The 26,560-nt window shown below is 50.3% G+C and overlaps 1 protein-coding gene across 6 annotated transcripts in view; it reads left to right on the top strand.

Moving 5' to 3' along the window:
* The window catches only part of TP53BP2 (tumor protein p53 binding protein 2), a 95,287-nt gene that overhangs the window by 44,339 nt on the left and 24,388 nt on the right, over positions 1-26,560 (top strand). For 2 of the 6 annotated variants that reach the window (XM_072140033.1, XM_072140028.1), the window contains exons 1-2: positions 14,146-14,276; positions 16,439-16,574. In XM_072140033.1, the coding sequence (XP_071996134.1) occupies positions 16,548-16,574 (27 nt within the window). In that variant the 5' untranslated portion in view covers positions 14,146-14,276; positions 16,439-16,547. Of the gene's footprint in view, positions 1-13,950; positions 14,101-14,145; positions 14,277-16,161; positions 16,311-16,438; positions 16,575-26,560 lie in introns of those variants that run through there. The other 4 variants (XM_072140030.1, XM_072140031.1, XM_072140029.1 and 1 more) reach the window with 3 other exon arrangements.

Genomic DNA, 26,560 nt, shown 5'->3' with positions numbered 1-26,560 from the left:
GTACCCTCACTGCCCTCTCTATACTCAGTACCCCTCTACCGGTCACCACCACTCTATATGTACCGTCACTGCCCTCTCCATACTCAGTACCCCTCTACCAGTCACCACCACTCTGTATGTACCCTCACTGCCCTCTCTATACTCAGTGCCCCTCTACCAGTCCCCACCACTCTATATGTACCCTCACTGCCCTCTCTATACTCAGTGCCCCTCTACCAGTCACCACCACTCTATATGTACCCGCATTGCCCTCTCTATACTCAGTACCCCTCTACCAGTCACCACCACTATATATGTACCCTCACTGCCCTCTCTATACTCAGTGCCCCTCTACCAGTCCCCACCACTCTATATGTACCCTCACTGCCCTCTCTATACTCAGTGCCCCTCTACCAGTCACCACCACACTATATGTACCCTCACTGCCCTCTCTATACTCAGTGCCCCTCTACCAGTCACCACCACTCTATATGTACCCGCATTGCCCTCTCTATACTCAGTACCCCTCTACCAGTCACCACCACTATATATGTACCCTCACTGCCCTCTCTATACTCAGTGCCCCTCTACCAGTCACCACCACTCTATATGTACCCTCACTGCCCTCTCTATACTCAGTGCCCCTCTACCAGTCACCACCACACTATATGTACCCTCACTGCCCTCTCCATACTCAGTACCCCTCTACCGGTCACCACCACTCTATATGTACCCTCACTGCCCTCTCCATACTCAGTACCCGTCTACCGGTCACCACCACACTATATGTACCCTCACTGCCCTCTCTATACTCAGTACCCCTCTACCAGTCACCACCACTCTATATGTACCCTCACTGCCCGCTCCATACTCAGTACCCCTCTACCAGTCATCACCACTCTATATGTACCCTCACTGCCCTCTCCATACTCAGTACCCCTCTACCAGTCACCACCACTCTATATGTACCCTCACTGCCCTCTCCATACTCAGTACCCCTCTACCTGTCACCACCACTCTATATGTACCCTCACTGCCCTCTCCATACTCAGTACCCCTCTACCGGTCACCACCACTCTATATGTACCCTCACTGCCCTCTCCATACTCAGTACCCCTCTACCAGTCACCACCACTCTATATGTACCCTCACTGCCCTCTCCATACTCAGTACCCCTCTACCGGTCACCACTCTATATGTACCCTCACTGCCCTCTCCATACTCAGTACCCCTCTACCAGTCACCACCACTCTATATGTACCCTCACTGCCCTCTCCATACTCAGTACCTCTCTACCGGTCACCACCACTCTATATGTACCCTCACTGCCCTCTCCATACTCAGTACCCCTCTACCAGTCACCACCACACTATATGTACCCTCACTGCCCTCTCCATACTCAGTACCCCTCTACCAGTCACCACCACTCTATATGTACCCTCACTGCCCTCTTCATACTCAGTACCCCTCTACCAGTCACCACCACTCTATATGTACCCTCACTGCCCTCTCCATACTCAGTACCCCTCTACCAGTCACCACCACTATATATGTACCCTCACTGCCCTCTCCATACTCAGTACCCCTCTACCGGTCACCACCACTCTATATGTACCCTTACTGCCCTCTCCATACTCAGTACCCCTCTACCGGTCTCCACCAGTCTATATGTACCCTCACTGCCCTCTCCATACTCAGTACCCCTCTACCGGTCTCCACCACTCTATATGTACCCTCACTGTCCTCTCCATAATCAGTACCCCTCTACCGGTCACCACCACTCTATATGTACCCTCACTGCCCTCTCCATACTCAGTACCCCTCTACCGGTCACCACCACTCTATATGTAACCTCACTGCCCTCTCCATACTCAGTACCCCTCTACCGGTCACCACCACTCTATATGTACCCTCACTGCCCTCTCCATAGTCAGTACCCCTCTACCGGTCTCCACAATTCTATATGTACCCTCACTGCCCTCTCCATACTCAGTACCCCTCTACCGGTCACCACCACTCTATATGTACCCTCACTGCCCTCTCCATAGTCAGTACCCCTCTACCGGTCACCACCACTCTATATGTACCCTCACTGCCCTCTCCATACTCAGTACCCCTCTACCAGTCACCACCACTCTATATGTACCCTCACTGCCCTCTCCATACTCAGTACCCCTCTACCGGTCACCACCACTCTATATGTACCCTCACTGCCCTCTCCATACTCAGGACCCCTCTACCGGTCACCACCACTCTATATGTACCCTCACTGCCCTCTCCATACTCAGTACCCCTCTACCGGTCACCACCACTCTATATGTACCCTCACTGCCCTCTCCATACTCAGTACCCCTCTACCAGTCATCACCACTCCATATGTACCCTCACTGCCCTCTCCATACTCAGTACCCCTCTACCAGTCACCACCACTCTATATGTACTCTCACTGCCCTCTCTATACTCAGTACCCCTCTACCAGTCATCACCACTCCATATGTACCCTCACTGCCCTCTCCATACTCAGTACCCCTCTACCAGTCACCACCACTCTATATGTACCCTCACTGCCCTCTCTATACTCAGTACCCCTCTACCAGTCACCACCACTCTATATGTACCCTCACTGCCCTCTCTAAACTCAGTACCCCTCTACCAGTCACCACCACACTATATGTACCCTCACTGCCCGCTCCATACTCAGTACCCCTCTACCAGTCACCACCACTCTATATGTACCCTCACTGCCCTCTCCATACTTAGTACCCCTCTACCAGTCACCACCACTTTATATGTACCCTCACTGTCCTCTCTATACTCAGTACCCCTTTACCAGTCACCACCACTCTATATGTACCCTCACTGCCCTCTCCATACTCAGTACCCCGCTACCGGTCACCACCACTATATATGTACCCTGAATGCCCTCTCTATACTCAGTACCCCTCTACCAGTCACCACCACTCTATATGTACCCTCACTGCCCTCTCCATACTCAGTACCCCTCTACCGGTCACCACCACTCTATATGTACCCTCACTGCCCTCTCCATACTCAGTACCCCTCTACCAGTCATCACCACTCCATATGTACCCTCACTGCCCTCTCCATACTCAGTACCCCTCTACCAGTCACCACCACTCTATATGTACTCTCACTGCCCTCTCTATACTCAGTACCCCTCTACCAGTCACCACCACTCTATATGTACCCTCACTGCCCTCTCTAAACTCAGTACCCCTCTACTAGTCACCACCACACTATATGTACCCTCACTGCCTGCTCCATACTCAGTACCCCTCTACCAGTCACCACCACACTATATGTACCCTCACTGCCCGCTCCATACTCAGTACCCCTCTACCAGTCACCACCACTCTATATGTACCCTCACTGCCCTCTCTATACTCAGTACCCCTCTACCAGTCACCACCACTCTATATGTACCCTCACTGCCCTCTCCATACTTAGTACCCCTCTACCAGTCACCACCACTTTATATGTACCCTCACTGCCCTCTCCATACTCAGTACCTCTCTACCGGTCACCACCACTCTATATGTACCCTCACTGCCCTCTCCATACTCAGTACCCCTCTACCAGTCACCACCACTCTATATGTACCCTCACTGCCCTCTCCATACTCAGTACCCCTCTACCAGTCACCACTACTATATATGTACCCTCACTGCCCTCTCCATACTCAGTACCCCTCTACCAGTCACCACCACTCTATATGTACCCTCACTGCCCTCTCTATACTCAGTACCTCTCTACAAGTCACCACCACTCTATATGTACCCTCACTCCCCTCTCTATACTCAGTACCTCTCTACCAGTCACCACCACTCTATATGTACCCTCACTGCCCTCTCTATACTCAGTGCCCCTCTACCAGTCACCACCACTCTATATGTACCCTCACTGCCCTCTCTATACTCAGTACCTCTCTACAAGTCACCACCACTCTATATGTACCCTCACTGCCCTCTCTATACTCAGTACCCCTCTACAAGTCATCACCACTCTATATGTACCCTCACTGCCCTCTCTATACTCAGTACGCCTCTACAAGTCACCACCACTCTATATGTACCCTCACTGCCCTCTCTATACTCAGTACCCCTCTACCAGTCACCACCACTCTATATGTACCTTCACTGCCTGCTCCATACTCAGTGCCCCTCTACCAGTCACCACCACTTTATATGTACCCTCACTGCCCTCTCCATACTCAGTACCCCTCTATCAGTCACCACCACTCTATATGTACCCTCACTGCCCGCTCCATACTCAGTGCCCCTCTACCAGTCACCACCGCTCTATATGTACCCTCACTGCCCGCTCCATACTCAGTGCCCCTCTACCAGTCACCTCCACTCCATATGTACCCTTACTGCCCTCTCCATACTCAGTACCCCTCTACCAGTCACCTCCACTCTATATGTACCCTCACTGCCCGCTCTATACTCAGTACCCCTCTACCGGTCACCACCACTCTATATGTACCCTCACTGCCCTCTCCATACTCAGTACCCCTCTACCAGTCACCACCACTCTATATGTACCCTCACTGCCCTCTCCATACTCAGTACCCCTCTACCAGTCACCACCACTCTATATGTACCCTCACTGCCCTCTCCATACTCAGTACCCCTCTACCAGTCATCACCACTCCATATGTACCCTCACTGCCCTCTCCATACTCAGTACCCCTCTACCAGTCACCACCACTCTCTATGTACTCTCACTGCCCTCTCCATACTCAGTACCCCTCTACCGGTCACCACCACTCTATATGTACCCTCACTGCCCTCTCCATATTCAGTACCCCTCTACCAGTCACCACCACTCTATATGTACCCTCACTGCCCTCTCTAAACTCAGTACCCCTCTACCAGTCACCACCACACTATATGTACCCTCACTGCCCGCTCCATACTCAGTACCCCTCTACCAGTCACCACCACTCTATATGTACCCTCACTGTCCTCTCCATACTTAGTACCCCTCTACCAGTCACCACCACTTTATATGTACCCTCACTGCCCTCTCCATACTCAGTACCCCTCTACTGGTCACCACCACTCTATATGTACCGTACCCTCACTGCCCTCTCCATACTCAGTACCCCTCTACCAGTCATCACCACTCTATATGTACTCTCACTGCCCTCTCTATACTCAGTACCCCTCTACCAGTCATCACCACTCTATATGTACCCTCAGTGCCCTCTCTATACTCAGTACCCCTCTACCAGTCACCACCACTCTATATGTACCCTCACTGCCCTCTCCATACTCAGTACCCCTCTACCAGTCACCACCACTCTATATGTACCCTCACTGCCCTCTCTAAACTCAGTACCCCTCTACCAGTCACCACCACTCTATATGTACCCTCACTGCCCGCTCCATACACAGTACCCCTCTACCAGTCACCACCACTCTATATGTACCCTCACTGCCCTCTCCATACTTAGTACCCCTCTACCAGTCACCACCACTTTATATGTACCCTCACTGCCCTCTCCATACTCAGTACCCCTCTACCGGTCACCACCACTCTATATGTACCCTCACTGCCCTCTCCATACTCAGTACCCCTCTACCAGTCACCACCACTCTATATATACCCTCACTGCCCGCTCCATACTCAGTACCCCTCTACCAGTCACCACCACTCTATATGTACCCTCACTGCCCTCTCCATACTTAGTACCCCTCTACCAGTCACCACCACTCTATATGTACCCTCACTGCCCTCTCCATACTCAGTACCCCTCTACCAGTCACCACCACTCTATATGTACCCTCACTGCCCTCTCCATACTCAGTACCCCTCTACCAGTCACCACTACTATATATGTATCCTCACTGCCCTCTCCATACTCAGTACCCCTCTACCAGTCACCACCACTCTATATGTACCATCACTGCCCTCTCTATACTCAGTACCTCTCTACAAGTCACCACCACTCTATATGTACCCTCACTGCCCTCTCTATACTCAGTACCTCTCTACCAGTCACCACCACTCTATATGTACCCTCACTGCCCTCTCCATACTCAGTACCCCTCTACCAGTCACCACCACTCTATATGTACCCTCACTGCCCTCTCTAAACTCAGTACCCCTCTACCAGTCACCACCACTCTATATGTACCCTCACTGTCCTCTCTATACTGAGTACCCCTCTACCAGTCACCACTACTATATATGTATCCTCACTGCCCTCTCCATACTCAGTACCCCTCTACCAGTCACCACCACTCTATATGTACCATCACTGCCCTCTCTATACTCAGTACCTCTCTACAAGTCACCACCACTCTATATGTACCCTCACTGCCCTCTCTATACTCAGTACCTCTCTACCAGTCACCACCACTCTATATGTACCCTCACTGCCCTCTCTATACTCAGTACCCCTCTACCAGTCACCACCACTCTATATGTACCCTCACTGTCCTCTCTATACTGAGTACCCCTCTACCAGTCACCACCACACTATATGTACCCTCACTGCCCGCTCCATACTCAGTACCCCTCTACCAGTCACCACCACTCTATATGTACCCTCACTGCCCTCTCCATACTTAGTACCCCTCTACCAGTCACCACCACTCTATATGTACCCTCACTGCCCTCTCCATACTCAGTACCCCTCTACCAGTCACCACCACTCTATATGTACCCTCACTGCCCTCTCCATACTCAGTACCCCTCTACCAGTCACCACCACTCTATATGTACCCTCACTGCCCTCTCCATACTCAGTACCCCTCTACCAGTCACCACCACTCTATATATACCCTCACTGCCCGCTCCATACTCAGTACCCCTCTACCAGTCACCACCACTCTATATGTACCCTCACTGCCCTCTCCATACTTAGTACCCCTCTACCAGTCACCACCACTCTATATGTACCCTCACTGCCCTCTCCATACTCAGTACCCCTCTACCAGTCACCACCACTCTATATGTACCCTCACTGCCCTCTCCATACTCAGTACCCCTCTACCAGTCACCACTACTATATATGTATCCTCACTGCCCTCTCCATACTCAGTACCCCTCTACCAGTCACCACCACTCTATATGTACCATCACTGCCCTCTCTATACTCAGTACCTCTCTACAAGTCACCACCACTCTATATGTACCCTCACTGCCCTCTCTATACTCAGTACCTCTCTACCAGTCACCACCACTCTATATGTACCCTCACTGCCCTCTCCATACTCAGTGCCCCTCTACCAGTCACCACCACTCTATATGTACCCTCACTGCCCTCTCTATACTCAGTACCTCTCTACAAGTCACCACCACTCTATATGTACCCTCACTGCCCTCTCCATACTCAGTACCCCTCTACCAGTCACCACCACACTATATGTACCCTCACTGCCCTCTCCATACTCAGTGCCCCTCTACCAGTCACCACCACACTATATGTACCCTCACTGCCCTCTCTATACTCAGTACCCCTTTACCAGTCACCACCACTATATATGTACCCTCACTGCCCTCTCCATACTCAGTACCTCTATACAAGTCACCACCACTCTATATGTACCCTCACTGCCCTCTCTATACTCAGTACCTCTCTACAAGTCACCACCACTCTATATGTACCCTCACTGCCCTCTCTATACTCAGTACCTCTCTACAAGTCACCACCACTCTATATGTACCCTCACTGCCCTCTCCATACTCAGTACCCCTCTACCAGTCACCACCACTCTATATGTACCCTCACTGCCCGCTCCATACTCAGTGCCCCTCTACCAGTCACCTCCACTCCATATGTATCCTTACTGCCCTCTCCATACCCAGTACCCCTCTACCAGTCACCACCACTATATATGTACCCTCAGTGTCCTCTCTATACTCAGTACCTCTCTACAAGTCACCACCACTCTATATGTACCCTCACTGCCCGCTCTATACTCAGTACCCCTCTACCAGTCACCACCACTCTATATGTACCCTCACTGCCTGCTCTATACTCAGTACCCCTCTACCAGTCACCACCACTCTATATGTACCATCACTGCCCTCTCCATACTCAGTACCCCTCTACCAGTCACCACCACTCTATATGTACCCTCACTGCGCTCTCCATACTCAGTACCCCTCTACCAGTCACCACCACTATATATGTACCCTCACTGCCCGCTCCATACTCAGTACCCCTCTACTAGTCACCACCACTTTATATGTACCCTCACTGCCCTCTCCATACCCAGTACCCCTCTACCAGTCACCACCACTATAAATGTACCCTCAGTGCCCTCTCTATACTCAGTACCCCTCTACCAGTCACCACCACTATATATGTACCCTCACTGCCCGCTCCATACTCAGTACCCCTCTACTAGTCACCACCACTCTATATGTACCCTCACTGCCCTCTCCATACCCAGTACCCCTCTACCAGTCACCACCACTATAAATGTACCCTCAGTGCCCTCTCTATACTCAGTACCCCTCTACCAGTCACCACCACACTATATGTACCCTCACTGCCCGCTCCATACTCAGTACCCCTCTACCAGTCACCACCACACTATATGTACCCTCACTGCCCGCTCCATACTCAGTACCCCTCTACCAGTCACCACCACACTATATGTACCCTCACTGCCCGCTCCATACTCAGTACCCCTCTACCAGTCACCACCACTCTATATGTACCCTCACTGCCCTCTCTATACTCAGTACCCCTCCACCAGTCACCACCACACTATATGTACCCTCACTGCCCTCTCTATACTCAGTGCCCCTCTACCAGTCACCACCACACTATATGTACCCTCACTGCCCTCTCCATACTCAGTACCCCTCTACCAGTCACCACCACTCTATATGTACCCTCACTGCCCTCTCCATACTCAGTACCCCTCTACCAGTCACCACCACTATATATGTACCCTCAGTGTCCTCTCTATACTCAGTACCCCTCTACAAATCACCACCACTCTATATGTACCCTCACTGCCCTCTCTATACTCAGTACCACTCTACCAGTCACCACCACTCTATATGTACCTTCACTGCCTGCTCCATACTCAGTGCCCCTCTACCAGTCACCACCACTCTATATGTACCCTCACTGCCCTCTCCATACTCAGTACCCCTCTACCAGTCACCACCACTCTATATGTACCCTCACTGCCCTCTCCATACTCAGTACCCCTTTACCAGTCACCACCACTATATATGTACCCTCACTGCCCTCTCCATACTCAGTACCCGTCTACCGGTCACCACCACTCTATATGTACCCTCACTGCCCTCTCCATACTCAGTACCCCTCTACCAGTCACCACCACTCTATATGTACCCTCACTGCCCTCTCCATACTCAGTACCCCTTTACCAGTCACCACCACTCTATATGTACCCTCACTGCCCTCTCTATACTCAGTGCCCCTCTACCAGTCACCACCACACTATATGTACCCTCACTGCCCTCTCCATACTCAGTACCCCTCTACCGGTCACCACCACTCTATATGTACCCTCACTGCCCTCTCTATACTCAGTACCCCTCTACCAGTCACCACCACTCTATATGTACCCTCGCTGCCCTCTCCATACTCAGTACCCCTCTACCAGTCACCACCACTCTATATGTACCCTCGCTGCCCTCTCCATACTCAGTACCCCTCTACCAGTCACCACCACTCTATATGTACCATCACTGCCCTCTCCATACTCAGTACCCCTCTACCGGTCACCACCACTCTATATGTACCCTCACTGCCCTCTCCATACTCAGTACCCCTCTACCGGTCACCACCACTCTATATGTACCCTCACTGCCCTCTCCATACTCAGTACCCCTCTACCAGTCATCACCACTCCATATGTACCCTCACTGCCCTCTCCATACTCAGTACCCCTCTACCAGTCACCACAACTCTATATGTACCCTCACTGCCCTCTCCATACTCAGTACCCCTCTACCAGTCATCACCACTCCATATGTACCCTCACTGCCCTCTCCATACTCAGTACCCCTCTACAAGTCACCACCACTCTATATGTACCCTCACTGCCCTCTCCATACTCAGTACCCCTCTACCAGTCACCACCACTCTATATGTACCCTCACTGCCCTCTACATACTCAGTGTCCCTCTACCAGTCACCACCACACTATATGTACCCTCACTGCCCTCTACATACTCAGTGTCCCTCTACCAGTCACCACCACTCTATATGTACCCTCACTGCCCTCTCCATACTCAGTACCCCTCTACCAGTCACCACCACTCTATATGTACCCTCACTGCCCTCTACATACTCAGTGCCCCTCCACCAGTCACCACCACTCTATATGTACCCTCACTGCCCTCTACATACTCAGTGTCCCTCTACCAGTCACCACCACTCTTTATGTACCCTCACTGCCCTCTCCACAGTCACTACTAGGTGTGGACTGACTACATCAGAAAATACATAAAATATTGGTATAAATAATGCCGCCACATGCACCTCGCACGCCAAAAACCATTATCGGCCTTTGTCCATCCACATAAGCGCCGAACAGATAAATAGGGGTGACACGGAGTTCCGTTTGTGATACAGGATGACAATAATGAGGCACCTCTACTTCCCCTATAGATTTGGTACAACTATGGGCAGTGGACTGACTTACATATCAGGACATTGTGGGGGTATAATGTGGGGCCACATGGTAACTATATATAACAAGAGTAATTTTGGAAACTTAAAATATACATGGAGCAAACACGTAGCCAGCGGAGCTCTAATTACTCATCCCTTATGTTACATAACAATTGGTGTGAAGTAATTAAGAAAAAATGTTTCCCTACTACTGGGAGACGTCACAGAACGTCATCACTTGTGGGTTCCTGACGGTTCCTGCCCTGATCTTCATGCAGGAAAAATGCACCAAAATACTTTATATATTAGTGATCTAGGATATTCTAGAATCCCATTGTAACACTGCGGGCGTGGACCCACCGCACCACCAAAATGAGCGGGACTCCTCCTGAGAGTATCGGAGAGTATTGAATAGTAGAGACGCATCTTTTCCAGGTGAATGACGGAAGTCGGTCCGATTTAATCCAGCTCTGCACGGAAGAGGCCCTTTCCATGTTAAAAATGGTTATTTTTATTAAGTCATGTAAAATACAGCGTGTTTCAAACACAAACACATTCTTAATATTTCCCCCGTGAGCGTTCCTGCGCCAGTAATTACAAAGAGACTGCGTCCTTTTAGTAAATATAAGTTTGTCGCTATAGTCTCCTCCGTTTTTTTTGCCTGGGCCCGCCCTCTGCCGGCCCCCCTCCCCTCCGATACGCCCATAGTGGCATGCAGGTAGGTGAATCTCTGAAGCCAGTAGTGATGGGAATTCCGGCTCTTCTTAGTGAGCTGGCTCATTTGGCTCCGCTCACTAAGAATAGCCGGCTCTTCTGGCTCCTGAACGGCTCCCTATTAAATATATAATAGGGATCCGCAGACCAGTCAATCAACCCTCACCACTCCACTTTTAACCCGATTGTATCGGGTTAAAGGGGGCGTGGTGAGACGGTAAGGGGCGGGGTTAAGAGAGCCATTGGCTCATGGGCTCACGACGTTCATGAACAAGAGCCAGCTGATTCGTGAATGACACATCACTAGAAACCAGCACGGAGAGGGAGATTCATATGGTTTCTCCAAAAGAAAAATGGCAAAAGCTTTCCAACATCTTTAACCCTTTCTCGCTGATGTTTTGCATTTCCATTTTTCGCTCCCCTCCTTTAAAACTCCAGAACTTTTTTAATGTTCTGTGTTTGGAGCTTTATAAGGGCTTGTTTTCTGCCTAACAAACTGTATTTCCTAGTGCCGGTATTCAATATCTATCTATTCCTTTATTTTTATAGCGCACACAGATTCTGCAGCGCTGCACAGAGTTTGCCAAGTCGGTACCTGTCCGCAATGGGGCTCACAATCTAATCATCCTACCAGTATGTTTTGGAGTGTGGGAAGAAACCGGAGGAAACCCACACAAACACGGAGAGAACATACAAACTCTTTGTAGATGTTTACCTTGGGACTTGAAACCAGATGTGCAGAGCTGCAAGGCTGTAATACTAACCACTGAGCCACCGTGCTGCATTCCATGCCGTGTACTGGGAAGCTGGAAAAAAATTCCAAATGTGGCAAAATTGGCAAAAAACACCATTTGGCCCATTTTCTTGTGTTTTTTTTTCACAGCCTTCACTGTGCTCCACAAATGACACCTGGATGTTATTCTCTTGGACGGCACGATCAGGGGGGGGGGGTACCAAATTTATATAGGCTTTTTCAGGTTTCAGTAGATTTTAAAAAATCAAAACCTTGTCTACGAAAAAAAAAAGTTTCGTAATTAAAAATCATGTGACGTCACACAGGTGCACAACTCGCTATATCACAGAGAATAATCAGAGCTTTGTGATAAAATGAGCCGTGCTCCTGTGTGACATCACATGACCAGGAATATAATCAGCCTTGCACCTGTGTGACATCACATGACCAGGGATATAACGAGCCGTGCACCCGTGTGACATCACATGACCAGGAATATAATCAGCCTTGCACCTGTGTGACATCACATGACTAGGGATATAACGAGCCGTGCACCTGTGTGACATCACATGACCAGGCATATAACTAGCCGTGCACCTGTGTGACATCACATGACCAGGGATATAATGAGCCGTGCACCTGTGCGACATCACATGACCAGGAATATAATCAGCCGTGCACCTGTGTGACATCACATGACCAGGCATATAACTAGCCGTGCACCTGTGTGACATCACATGACCAGGGATATAATGAGCCGTGCACCTGTGCGACATCACATGACCAGGAATATAATGAGCCGTGCACCTGTGTGACATCACATGACCAGAGATATGAGCCGTGCACCTGTGTGACATCACATGACCAGAGATATGAGCCGTGCACTTGTGTGATATCACATGACCAGGGATATAATGAGCCGTGCACCTGTGCGACATCACATGACCAGGAATATAATGAGCCGTGCATCTGTGTGACATCACATGACCAGGGATATAATGAGCCGTGCACCTGTGCGACATCACATGACCAGGGATATATAACGAGCCGTGCACCTGTGTGACATCACATGACCAGGGATATAATGAGCCGTGCACCTGTGCGACATCACATGACCAGGAATATAATGAGCCGTGCACCTGTGTGACATCACATGACCAGGGATATAATGAGCCGTGCACCTGTGTGACATCACATGGCCAGGGACCAATATATATCCAAGGGAAGTAACCAATGAAGCTACCGATAGAATGACAGCAAGCAGAGATCTTGCAAACAATGAGGAATTGTTACAAGAAAGTATATAAATTTTTTATTTTTTTTTTAAAGGTGACGACCAATTTAATAACCTATAATAAATCCTGTCTGAATGTGTTATCTCTGATTGTACAAAGAATAAAGGGGAGATGTCACCTGGACCGAACATTGAAAGCCGTAGACACGGAGCCTGTAGGAGAAATGCGCAAATGTGATTTTTTTTTTTTGTCAAATTCAATGTGTCTGGAATGTTTTCCAGCTTCCCATTACAATATAATCCATGACATATTAAATGGAGCCACCAGGAGGTACAATCTGCTGTGCAATAAAAAAACAAGCCCTCGTACAGATATTCACATGTAAAAAGTTATGGATTCGGAGGAGATGAGCGGAAATGCATGGGCGACGAGGGGTTAAGACTCCAAAAACAAAATAACCAATATTTTCTAAATACTTGTATTATTTATGCTTGATAACTGATCGCCATTGATACGCCTGTTCTGGATGCAGTGCCGGCCTCCACACTATAGAGGGCGCTGTGAGCAGAGGACTGCAGCCCCTCCCCTCATCCCCGCCAGGGGGATGACTCCACTGTTACCATGACAACCCATGTTGTGCCCCGGGAAGGGGCGGCGGCCATTTTAACTTTTTCTCAACTACCACAAAGTCCTAAGCGCCGCTCAGTGTCGCGTCTGTCGCCCCTCACGACCTCTATAACGCATCAGGTCGCCGATTTCAGAGCCCGGGGAGAAGAAGGAGCGGCGGGTCATGTGATCTCAAGGTAAGGAGTGACGTAACCCGGGGGGGGGCGGGGCGGGGCGATACGTCACGGCCGCCGCTCAGGCAGGAGGGGGCGGGCGCTGCGGTTTCGGCCTCTCAGCTGCGGTCAGACGCGTCTCCTCTCCACAGGACAAAGCTGGAGATCCCAGGAGAGGACGGGGGACTGCACGGACACAGGTGGGACATGGACAAGTCCTTAAAGGGGAGGTGTCAGGAGATGAAACGGGGGCTGCTCCTCATACTGCACGGGATGGGGGGCGCTATGGAGCTGAGGGGCTTCTTGCTACTTATTTACACTGGGGGAATGGTTAGCTGTGCTAATAAAGTGGTCATATATATAATGTATGGTGTATATAATGGACGTATGTTACATGTATGTCACAGGTATTGTATGTATGATGTATATAATGGACGTATGTTACATGTATGAAGCATATAATGGACATGTGTTACATGTATGACACACATATTGTATGTATGATGTATATAATGGACGTGTGTTACATGTTTGATGTATATAATGGACGTATGTTACATGTTTGATGTATATAATGGACGTATGTTACACGTATGATGCATATAATGGACGTATGTTACACGTATGATGCATATAATGGACGTATGTTGCATCTAAAGTACCCATATCTGATGTATGATGCATATAATGGACATGTTACATGTATGACATGCGTATTGTATGTATGATGAATGTAATGTACCTTTATTTGATGTATGGTGCATATTTGTTGCCTGTATGACACAACTAATGTATAATAATTTTTTATGTATGTTACATATATGACACATGTTACATGTATGTGCAGCTGCCCTGACATATAGAAGGGATTCTGTCCCACAGTGAACAGAATGGGTTAATAAATCATTGTAAACATCACCAACATCTTACACTGTTTATCCCTTTAAGAGCCCCCCCCCCCCATCTTATGAGTCACAATGTGGGGCCCTGCAGGGGCGTTGAAGGGGTCCATCTGTTACCTGTAGGCTGATCATTGTGCACTGATAAGTTCTGCAACTTTCTCTACTTTCTCAGATACTTTGTACATCAGTTCTTTAAGATCTCCGCTTGCTGACAGTGAATGAGATGACTCTTTTTACGTATAGGATCTAAGAAGCGGCACAGACTTGATACTTGGACAGCAGAGGGTTTGTTGCAGGAGTTTACATTTAAGAAGGACTTGATCAGACCCTGATTTGTGCACTGATACACTGTAACAAACAACAGCGTATAAAGAGAAATGTTGTTGCTTATGCTTTGAGGTGTTATTTAAGTGGTATCCGAGCAGAGTACGAGTGCAGCCTCACAGCAGAGGGTTTGTTACAGTAGTTTATATTTAGATAGATGTGAACAGCCTGGATAGTGCGCTGATACATTGTAACAAGGGACCAGTACAGGAGAGAAACTTATGTTGCTTTTGATTGTTTTTTCACAAGCAGTCTCACAGCAGAGGGTTCGTTTCAGTTGTTTCCAATTTAGAAGGAGAAGGTGATTTATTTATTTTTTTCCGGCTTATACTTGGAGCCAATACAATGTTCTTACAGCTGAAGCTTTGTTACAGTTGTACCCCTAAAGGGTGATATTAAGGGTCAGGATATCGCTGGTGATTAACCACTTGTTGCTGGACTCGTCCTGATGTAGATTAGGAATTTGCCACTAACACCCACAGCAGGGGCACCGCTAGACTGGATGCAATTGTAACAAACCCTCAGTTGTACGAATTACAGAACTTTAAGTCTGCCATGATGCCATATTAGGGATATCAGCGTGACCCCTGACCTTACCTGGTCCATGATGTTGGCCCTATAGAAGGTTGTCAGCAGGTCTGTGTGGGGGAGGGGCGCTGGTTAGACAGGTACAGATTATCCTGATATAGATCAGGCACACAGGGTGCTGAGGGTAAGCTGCTGCGGGGGCGTTACAGTGTGTGTGTGTATGGAGAGGGGGTTACAGATTAGGCAGCAGGTGAGATAAGGCTACAGGAATGTTCATAAGTTATGGGGGCGACTGCTGCACGTCTGGGCATCCATCATGTCCGGAGACTTTATATGGATCTGTTGTAATGTAAGCGTCTGTGCACTATATGGCGGCATAGGGAACACTATGGTCCTGTATTAGGGGTCCATAGGGGGCTCAGTGTTGTGCCGGATCAGGACAAAGCAGTGTTAGCAGATGTGTATGAGCAGGTGCTGCAGGTAAGTGGATATAGTCCTGTAGCCTATAGAGATCTCTGCAGCGGAGTGGATCCTCATCATCCGTAGCAGAGGATGGAGGTGATGTCATCTGTCGTTCCTGGATTCATTCCTTTTCTTTCCCTCCGCAGGGTCTCGGCCTCTTCTCAAACCTTCTCTTGCGTCTTGAATGAGCGACGTCACCCGGACACCCCCCGGATTACTTCTCGGCAGCTGACGTCGCCCCCCCGGCTTCTATAAATGCGGTACGGAGCCAAGATGATGCCGGTGAGTACACGGGGGGTGCAGTACCTACTCTTGGATTGGGCGATACGTATGGACTAGTAATTGGGGTCCCACTCTGACGTCCATGTGTCTCACTATAGCCCTTTGTACTCCCCTCTATGACTATGATGCGGGGCATCGCAGGTCTGTTGCATTGTATTGAAGCAGGTTTCGTCCATAGTCAGTATCAGGTGAGCCCCCCCCAATTCTTCAGTCCTCAGGTCTCTATGAAGGAGTGTTGTGTTGATATGGTAACAGGCTTTGTCATGTAACTGTCTGGTGGGAGGGGGACGCATCTGCTGGGCGTCTGTCCATTGTCTTGCCTGTCTACTATCACCTGTACGTATCCTATTGTCTTGGGGAGCACCTGGGAAAGCTGGGTCCTAATCCAAAAGACCCCCTCCCTTTCTCCATATACACTACAAATTAAAGGGTTGTGGTCCTGGTGCTATGGGTGGGAGTAAGGGCCCCTGACCCCAAGGCCGGTAGGTTAGTTACTGCTTATATATCTTACATACTCTGTGCTGCTGTGAGTGCTTTGTCAGCAGCTTCCCTTGCAGTGTCTTATTACCGTGGCAGCTGCACGCCTCTGGCTCGGAGGTAAAGGAATTCTTTCCAGATGTATATAAACAGCAGGAGAGATTCCTATAAATCCGTCAGTCTTTGGGTGCGGCTGAGGTTACCAGCAGGTTACTGGCAGGTCCGCACAGCCGGGGGAGGCCGCACAGTGCAGGGAGGATGAAGCTCACATGGTGCACAAGGATTTATGTCATCACTTATCTGTGTAGAAGGGTCTGTTGCATTCAGTCCCTTCTAAAATCTTTTGAATAACAACTTGATGGCCCCCTCTGTACGGATTGGGGGAAGACCCGCCAGTTGCCCCCTCTGTGAGGGTTGGGTTGAGACCCGCCAGTTGCCCCCTCTGTGAGGGTTGGGGGAAGGCCCGCCAGTTGCCCCCTCTGTGAGGGTTGGGGGAAGGCCCGCCAGTTGCCCCCTCTGTGAGGGTTGGGGGAAGGCCCGCCAGTTGCCCCTCTGTGAGGGTTGGGGGAAGGCCCGCCAGTTGCCCCCTCTGTGAGGGTTGGGGGAAGGCCCGCCAGTTGACCCCTCTGTGAGGGTTGGGTTGAGACCCGCCAGTTGCCCCCTCTGTGAGGGTTGGGTTGAGACCCGCCAGTTGCCCCCTCTGTACGGATTGGGGGAAGACCCGCCAGTTGCCCCCTCTGTGAGGGTTGGGTTGAGACCCGCCAGTTGCCCCCTCTGTACGGATTGGGGGAAGACCCGCCAGTTGCCCCCTCTGTGAGGGTTGGGTTGAGACCCGCCAGTTGCCCCCTCTGTGAGGGTTGGGGGAAGGCCCGCCAGTTGCCCCCTCTGTGAGGGTTGGGGGAAGGCCCGCCAGTTGCCCCCTCTGTGAGGGTTGGGGGAAGGCCCGCCAGTTGCCCCTCTGTGAGGGTTGGGGGAAGGCCCGCCAGTTGCCCCCTCTGTGAGGGTTGGGGGAAGGCCCGCCAGTTGACCCCTCTGTGAGGGTTGGGGGAAGGCCCGCCAGTTGCCCCTCTGTGAGGGTTGGGGGAAGGCCCGCCAGTTGCCCCTCTGTGAGGGTTGGGGGAAGGCCCGCCAGTTGCCCCCTCTGTACCGATTGGGGGAAGGCCCGCCAGTTGCCCCCCTCTGTAATGTTTGCCTGCTTGGCCGCCAGTTGCCCCCCTCTGTAATGTTTGCCAGCTTGGCCGCCAGTTGCCCCCCTCTGTAATGTTTGCCAGCTTGGCCGCCAGTTGCCCCCCTCTGTAATGTTTGCCAGCTTGGCCGCCAGTTGCCCCCCTCTGTAATATTTGCCAGCTTGGCCGCCAGTTGCCCCCCTCTGTAATGTTTGCCTGCTTGGCCGCCAGTTGCCCCCCTCTGTAATGTTTGGCCGCCAGTTGCCCTCCACTGTAATGTTTGCCTGCTTGGCCGCCAGTTGCCCCCCTCTGTAATGTTTGGCCGCCAGTTGCCCCCCTCTGTAATGTTTGCCCGCTTGGCCGCCAGTTTCCCCCCACTGTAATATTTGTCCGCTTGGCTGCCAGTTGCCCCCCACTGTAATGTTTGCCTGTTTGGCCGCCAGTTGCCCCCCTCTGTAATGTTTGCCTGCTTGGCCGCCAGTTGCCCCCCTCTGTAATGTTTGGCCGCCAGTTGCCCCCCACTGTAATGTTTGCCTGTTTGGCCGCCAGTTGCCCCCCTCTGTAATGTTTGCCCGCTTGGCTGCCAGTTTCCCCCCCACTGTAATGTTTGCCTGCTTGTCCGCCAGTTGCCCCCCTCTGTAATGTTTGGCCGCCAGTTGCCCCCCACTGTAATGTTTGCCTGTTTGGCCGCCAGTTGCCCCCCACTGTAATGTTTGCCTGTTTGGCCGCCAGTTGCCCCCCACTGTAATGTTTGCCTGTTTGGCCGCCAGTTGCCCCCCTCTGTAATGTTTGCCTGCTTGGCCGCCAGTTGCCCCCCTCTGTAATGTTTGCCCGTTTGGCCGCCAGTTGCCCCCCTCTGTAATGTTTGCCCGCTTGGCCGCCAGTTTCCCCCCACTGTAATGTTTGTCCGCTTGGCTGCCAGTTGCCCCCCACTGTAATGTTTGCCTGTTTGGCCGCCAGTTGCCCCCCACTGTAATGTTTGCCTGTTTGGCCGCCAGTTGCCCCCCTCTGTAATGTTTGCCTGTTTGGCCGCCAGTTGCCCCCCTCTGTAATGTTTGCCTGTTTGGCCGCCAGTTGCCCCCCACTGTAATGTTTGCCTGTTTGGCCGCCAGTTGCCCCCCTCTGTAATGTTTGCCTGCTTGGCCGCCAGTCGCCCCCCTCTACGGCTTTTGCCCATCTGCCTGTCTTGTCGGTTTCACTGGGCGCTTTATGATGTGTCATTTCCTTTTGGGGTCCCTGCAAAGTTAACTATTCGCAGCCTGATTCCTCCACAGCAAAAAACGTAAAGCACTACAGAAAATAATGGCTCTATATAAATAAAGATTATTATTGTTATTACAGACATAAACAGTTATGGTAACCTCTCCACCAGTCCCAGCGCCCCCCCTCTCGCTGCGGTAGCATAGATGGGGGCCGTTTGACCCTGTTTTGATGTTTTGTGATGGGTTTTGACCCTTTTCGGTGCATTTTGCTTGTGATCTGTGAAGTGACTTCCTAGTAACACAAAGCTGCGTTATGTTTCGCGGCAGAACAAAGGTTGTCATTGTGCGCGGTGCAGTGCGTGGCGGCTGTTCCTTGCCCCCGCTCGGTCGGCTCTGCTATGCCGCGGTGTCTGTGCGGCTCCTGCACCCTCAGCCTCTCGCCATGATCTGTCTGAATAATGCACATGGTAGTGCGGGTGTAAAGTTCACACTGCAGCCGTGGAGGAGTTAACATGCTGCAAGGAGCAGAGTCTCCTCCGAACCTGTAAGACTACAACTCCAGGCATTCTCCTACAGCCACAGCATGCTGGGAGTTGTAGTGCTTCAGCAGCTGGGGAGCCGTGGAATGGAGATTGCTATAGTATATTGGATAGAGAGCCCCTTGTATACACATGACCCCTCCTCTTGTCCTGGATAAGGGGTAATTGTGGGACTATTACAAGTTGTCTCCTCGATTTTTACAGTTTTTTTTTTGCAGCATTTCCTCTTTTTAATTGGTTGATTGTTAATAGGATCGTATAATCCGCTTTACATAATGAGCTGAAGCTTCCATTGTATTCTGCGCCATTGTTCCCTCATCTCACAGGATAAACATGGACATAATAGGGACAAAGCTGCACCTGAAACCCCCAACATCATCTACTACTACTCCCCACAGGCTCGTTATTGAGGAAACTGCTCCTTTATTGTGACATAAACAAGAAAGATAAGGTCCTGCATATTCATGCCTGAAAATTTATTATAGGAGCAGGATAATCACTATAGAAATACTTATCCTGTACTGATCCTGAGTTACATCCTGTATTATACCCCAGAGCTGCACTCACTATTCTGCTGCTGGTGCAGTCACTGTGTACATACATGACATTACTTATACTGTACTGATCCTGAGTTACATCCTGTATTATACCCCAGAGCTGCACTCACTATTCTGCTGCTGGTGCAGTCACTGTGTACATACATGACATTACTTATCCTGTACTGATCCTGAGTTACATCATGTATTATACTCCAGAGCTGCACTCACTATTCTGCTGCTGGTGCAGTCACTGTGTACATACATGACATTACTCATCCTGTACTGATCCTGAGTTACATCCTGTATTATACCCCAGAGCTGCACTCACTATTCTGCTGCTGGTGCAGTCCCTGTGTATATACATGACATTACTTATCCTGTACTGATCCTGAGTTACATCCTGTATTATACCCCAGAGCTGCACTCACTATTCTGCTGCTGGTGCAGTCACTGTGTACATACATGACATTACTTATCCTGTACTGATCCTGAGTTACATCCTGTATTATACCCCAGAGCTGCACTCACTATTCTGCTGCTGGTGCAGTCACTGTGTACATACATGACATTACTTATCCTGTACTGATCCTGAGTTACATCCTGTATTATACTCCAGAGCTGCACTCACTATTCTGCTGCTGGTGCAGTCACTGTGTACATACATGACACTACTTATCCTGTACTGATCCTGAGTTACATCCTGTATTATACCCCAGTGCTGCACTCACTATTCTGCTGCTGGTGCAGTCACTGTGTACATACATGACATTACTTATCCTGTACTGATCCTGAGTTACATCCTGTATTATACCCCAGAGCTGCACTCACTATTCTGCTGCTGGTGCAGTCACTGTGTACATACATGACATTACTTATCCTGTACTGATCCTGAGTTACATCCTGTATTATACCCCAGAGCTGCACTCACTATTCTGCTGCTGGTGCAGTCACTGTGTACATACATGACATTACTTATCCTGTACTGATCCTGAGTTACATCCTGTATTATACCCCAGAGCTGCACTCACTATTCTGCTGCTGGTGCAGTCACTGTACATACATGACATTACTTATCCTGTACTGATCCTGAGTTACATCCTGTATTATACACCAGAGCTGCACTCACTATTCTGCTGCTGGTGCAGTCACTGTGTACATACATGACATTACTTATCCTGTACTGATCCTGAGTTACATCCTGTATTATACCCCAGAGCTGCACTCACTATTCTGCTGCTGGTGCAGTCACTGTGTACATACATGACATTACTTATCCTGTACTGATCCTGAGTTACATCCTGTATTATACCCCAGAGCTGCACTCACTAATCTGCTGCTGGTGCAGTCACTGTGTACATACATGACATTACTTATCCTGTACTGATCCTGAGTTAAATCCTGTATTATACCCCAGAGCTGCACTCACTATTCTGCTGCAGTCACTGTGTACATACATGACATTACTTATCCTGTACTGATCCTGAGTTACATTCTTTATTATACCCCAGAGCTGCACTCACTATTCTGCTGGTAACTTGTATGTCAGGATCTATAGTTTCCCCTGTCCTCGGCTCCTATATACTGGGGCTGTCAGGCTTTGTCCTGTCTTTGTACTTGGTGTAATGTTATGTACACAACAGATCAGCCTCTTATCTATAAAGAGGAGAAGGTCTGGACACTTGTGTTGTGTTTGGGATCCCTGTGTACACAACAGCTAATGGGCCGGTGACTACCTGTGATGACCTCTGGGCTAGGGCTGGGCACATCGGGGGGGGGGGGGGGACCCCTCCATATCCATATCCATCCTGTTATCTCGGACAGATAAGGGGAGGATGGGTTGTTGTATTCTATAACATGAAGCAGAGGCCCGGGTGGTGGTGGGGGTTGGGGGGGGGGGTCTAGGGTGCAATCTTCTCCTACGCCTGGAGCAAGAAGGAGGGTGGGGGTGCTAGTGCCCTACAGAAACTTCTCCCACCCACTGAGGTCCTTCCATAGGCGCTGCTGGGTGGGTCGTCACTGTGTGCATGTTCAGGTCTGTATCCCTGCAGTGAATCACCGTCTGGTATCGCCCCTTTAATGTCTTCAAGTCACTAAAGTTTCATGATCCCAGGATGAAAAGTTTTTAAAATCTTCCCGATCGTGACACAATTGTAACAAACCCCCAGATGTATATCAGAGATGATAGTCCCCTTTCATGGACCCCCTTTCCCCATGGATCGGGCATGATGTGGACAGGGGATACCTTGACATATATGGAATGCCCCTCTAATGGCTCATTCACTGACAGCAAGCAGAAATGTAGGACATATGGGCAAATTGAAACACAAAGTTTACTAGAAAGTTTAAAAACTTTTCTGAGCTGTGATGAGCGTCTTCTCCTCTGTAATCCGTATCTGTGCTGTCCGCCTGCGGCTCTGGGGGAGGGGGGTTCTGGATTTTTTTGCGCTGTTCGTCTTCATGGAGCCTGAGAGGATCTTCTCCTTCATGTTTTATGGCTTATTCTTTGTGCGAGGTCGTCCTTTGACCTATAATGAATCCAGCAGAAGACTGATTCATCCCTGGGGGGAGGGTGGGGGTTAATGAAGAGTCCTTAATAATAGGGATGTGACCCTACCCGCCCCCTTAAATGCAGGCATTAGTCATGTGTGCATCCCCCCCTTCCGATAAAGGACCCAGTGCCTGGGAAAGCTGAGTGATGGGGGACAGTATAGGGGACTGCAGACTTGCCGTTCCAAGGTCTCCTTCTATTAATGTCACCCAGCTTTCCCAGAAACTGATAGATAGAATTCAGAAATTATAATAAAGCCCCACAGCCTTAGGTTTCCATTCCCTTACATCAAGCGGAGATCAAAGAGAATATTCTGTTTACGTTTAAAGGCTAATGCTTCTCACAGCTGAGGTTTTGGTGCAGGGCCAGAACTAAGCTTTACTGGTAAAAAGCCTTGATTTTCAGTTTCTCCGGCTGCTCTTACTTTCCCATTGTTGTTGCCAGCGCCATTGTCTCCTGTGTAAACACAATGTGGTGCGGACAATGGCGGCTTCCTCCAGTACAAGGAAAAGGAAAACCTGTCACATCAACAATCACACAGTTCTAGAGGCTTTCCTCCTGTGCCCCCCTGGCACTGCCATGCTCTGGACCTGGGTATAACAACATCCAGTCACATCATCTCCTCCTGTGCCCCCCCTGGCACTGCCATGCTCTGGACCTGGGTATAACATCATCTCCTCCTGTGCCCCCCTGGCACTGCCATGCTCTGGACCTGGGTATAACATCATCTCCTCCTGTGTCCGCTGGCACTGCCATGCTCTGGACCTTGGTATAACATCATCTCCTCCTGTGTCCGCTGGCACTGCCATGCTCTGGACCTTGGTATAACATCATCTCCTCCTGTGTCCGCTGGCACTGCCATGCTCTGGACCTTGGTATAACATCATCTCCTCCTGTGTCCGCTGGCACTGCCATGCTCTGGACCTGGGTATAACATAATCCAGTCACATCATCTCCTCCTGTGCCCCCCTGGCACTGCCATTCTCTGGACCTGGGTATAAGAGCATCCAGTCACATCATCTCCTCCTGTGAACCCCCTGGCACTGCCATGCTCTGGACCTGGGTATAACATCATCCAGTCACATCATCTCCTCCTGTGTCCCCCCTGGCACTGCCATGCTCTGGACCTGGGTATAACATCATCTCCTCCTGTGTCCGCTGGCACTGCCATGCTCTGGACCTGGGTATAACATAATCCAGTCACATCATCTCCTCCTGTGCCCCCCTGGCACTGCCATTCTCTGGACCTGGGTATAAGAGCATCCAGTCACATCATCTCCTCCTGTGAACCCCCTGGCACTGCCATGCTCTGGACCTGGGTATAACATCATCCAGTCACATCATCTCCTCCTGTGAACCCCCTGGCACTGCCATGCTCTGGACCTGGATATAACATCATCCAGTCACATCATCTCCTCCTGTGTCCCCCCTGGCACTGCCATGCTCTGGACCTGGGTATAACATCACCTCCTCCCGTGCCCCCTGGCACTGCCATGCTCTGGACCTGGGTATAACATCATCCAGTCACATCATCTCCTCCTGTGTCCCCCCTGGCACTGCCATGCTCTGGACCTGGGTATAACATCATCCAGTCACATCATCTCCTCCTGTGCCCCCTGGCACTGCCATGCTCTGGACCTGGGTATAACATGTTCCACTCACATCATCTCCTCCTGTGTCCCCCCTGGCACTGCCATGCTCTGGACCTGGGTATAACAGCATCCAGTCACATCATCTCCTCCTGTGTCCCCCCTGGCACTGCCATGCTCTGGACCTGGGTATAACATGTTCCACTCACCTCGCCGCCTGCCAATGCCATGTTCTAGATCCAGTATGACACAATCCCTGCACATCTCTTCCTGGCACTGCCATGCTTTGTACCCAGGTATAAAACTGTTCCCTCACATCTCATCCTGTGCCCTCCTGGCACTGCTATACTCTAAACTTGGGTAGATCACCATCCCCTTTGCTTCCTTTGTTTATCTCTTCCCGTGCCGCTCCACCCCCTGGCACCGCCATGCTTTGGGCCAGGTAAAATACCATCCTCTCACTTCCCCTGTTTATCACTTCCCGTGGCCCTTTACCCCCTGGCACTGCCATGCTCTGGACCAGGTATAATACTATCCCATCACTTCCCCTGCTTATCTCTTCCCATGCACCTTACGCCCCCCCCCCCCCTGGCACCGCCATGCTTTTGGACCGGTTATAATACCACCTCCCAACACCCTGGCACCGCCATGCTCTGGCCCAGGTATAACACCATCACCTTATCTCCTCCGCATCTGCTGTAACCCGAGAGACTTTTTGTTTATTCGGATCAGGGAAATTCTAGTAGATGAGAGTCAGATTGTCAGCTCCTGGGCATCATCTCCGCTTACCGCCTTCTGCGTTATCTTACGTGGGGGGGGGGGGGGGGAATGTGGCGTCTTGCCTGACGCTGATCAGTTTGCTCTCTTGCACGTCATAATGTTTTGGGATTGGGTTACATCTCTTTCAGGGACTATATGTCTCCCTAGATTTATTGTGGGATACAGTACATGCCCCTGCCCCCCAGTAGTCACATAATGGGAACAACTTGAACGAACTTGTCTATGTGAATGGCCCAGGCGGTGTGTGATGCCCGGGCATCATGTAAGGTGACCTTATTCCTGGTGTCTCCCCTGTACCCTCCCCATGGTGCCAGTCACCTGATCCCTCTCTGGTGCTGGGGCTGGTGTGTACACGGACTAGAAAGTGTGAGTTATTCTCCTCTCCTGGTGCCGCCGAGCTCCTGCCGAGAACTATTCCTGGAATGTGTGACATGTAGATAAGAGCGTGTGACTGCCAGAACTGAATGTCCCAGCACCCGGCGTACCTGCACACTGCCACAGAGCGCTAAAGGGGTGCTCCCACTTTATAAATGGGTGACATTGTCTTCCAGATACAGTGATTCCACACGTGCAAGAACATCGGAAGCGTCTCACAAACTTTGGTTCCACAATGAAGTACAGAAATTTATGATTGGAAAAGCATATCTGTTCTTTTTTTTCAAACCTACTGCACAGAAAGGGTTAATGAAAGGTCAACAGTAGGACACGTGAAACCCAAAATTGTGCTATTTAAAACTACCTTTCGTCCCGCAAAAAAACATACCCCCCCCTACACCTAAGATCTGAAAGAGCCTGGGGGGCAACGGAGGAAAACGGGTGCAGCGGTAAGGGGTTAAAAAGTCTCAATATGCGGGGGCAGTCGATTCTCTGCATCAAAATGAGCGCAAGTAGCTGCACGTAATGAAAGACAGAATAATGATGCAGGACCCCCTGCACTAATAGTGATAGTAGTTTGGACATTATATAGACCCCACCACCAGGTCTGACCCCCTTATAGTGGTCGTTGTGTTACTGGAGGTGAGTAACAACTGGCTGTAGCCCCTAACCCATCCCCAGCACCGGACCACCACAGGGCGTCCTATGGATACACGTATATTGTAAGGTTGTTCCGATTCCTTGGATCTCATCATCCGGATCCCCATAGAG

This window comes from Engystomops pustulosus, chromosome 3, assembly GCF_040894005.1.
Source record: "Engystomops pustulosus chromosome 3, aEngPut4.maternal, whole genome shotgun sequence".
Lineage (NCBI taxonomy): Eukaryota > Metazoa > Chordata > Amphibia > Anura > Leptodactylidae > Engystomops > Engystomops pustulosus.
The sequence above is the reverse complement of the archived record's forward strand: the minus strand, read 5'-3'. Positions and strand labels throughout refer to the sequence as shown.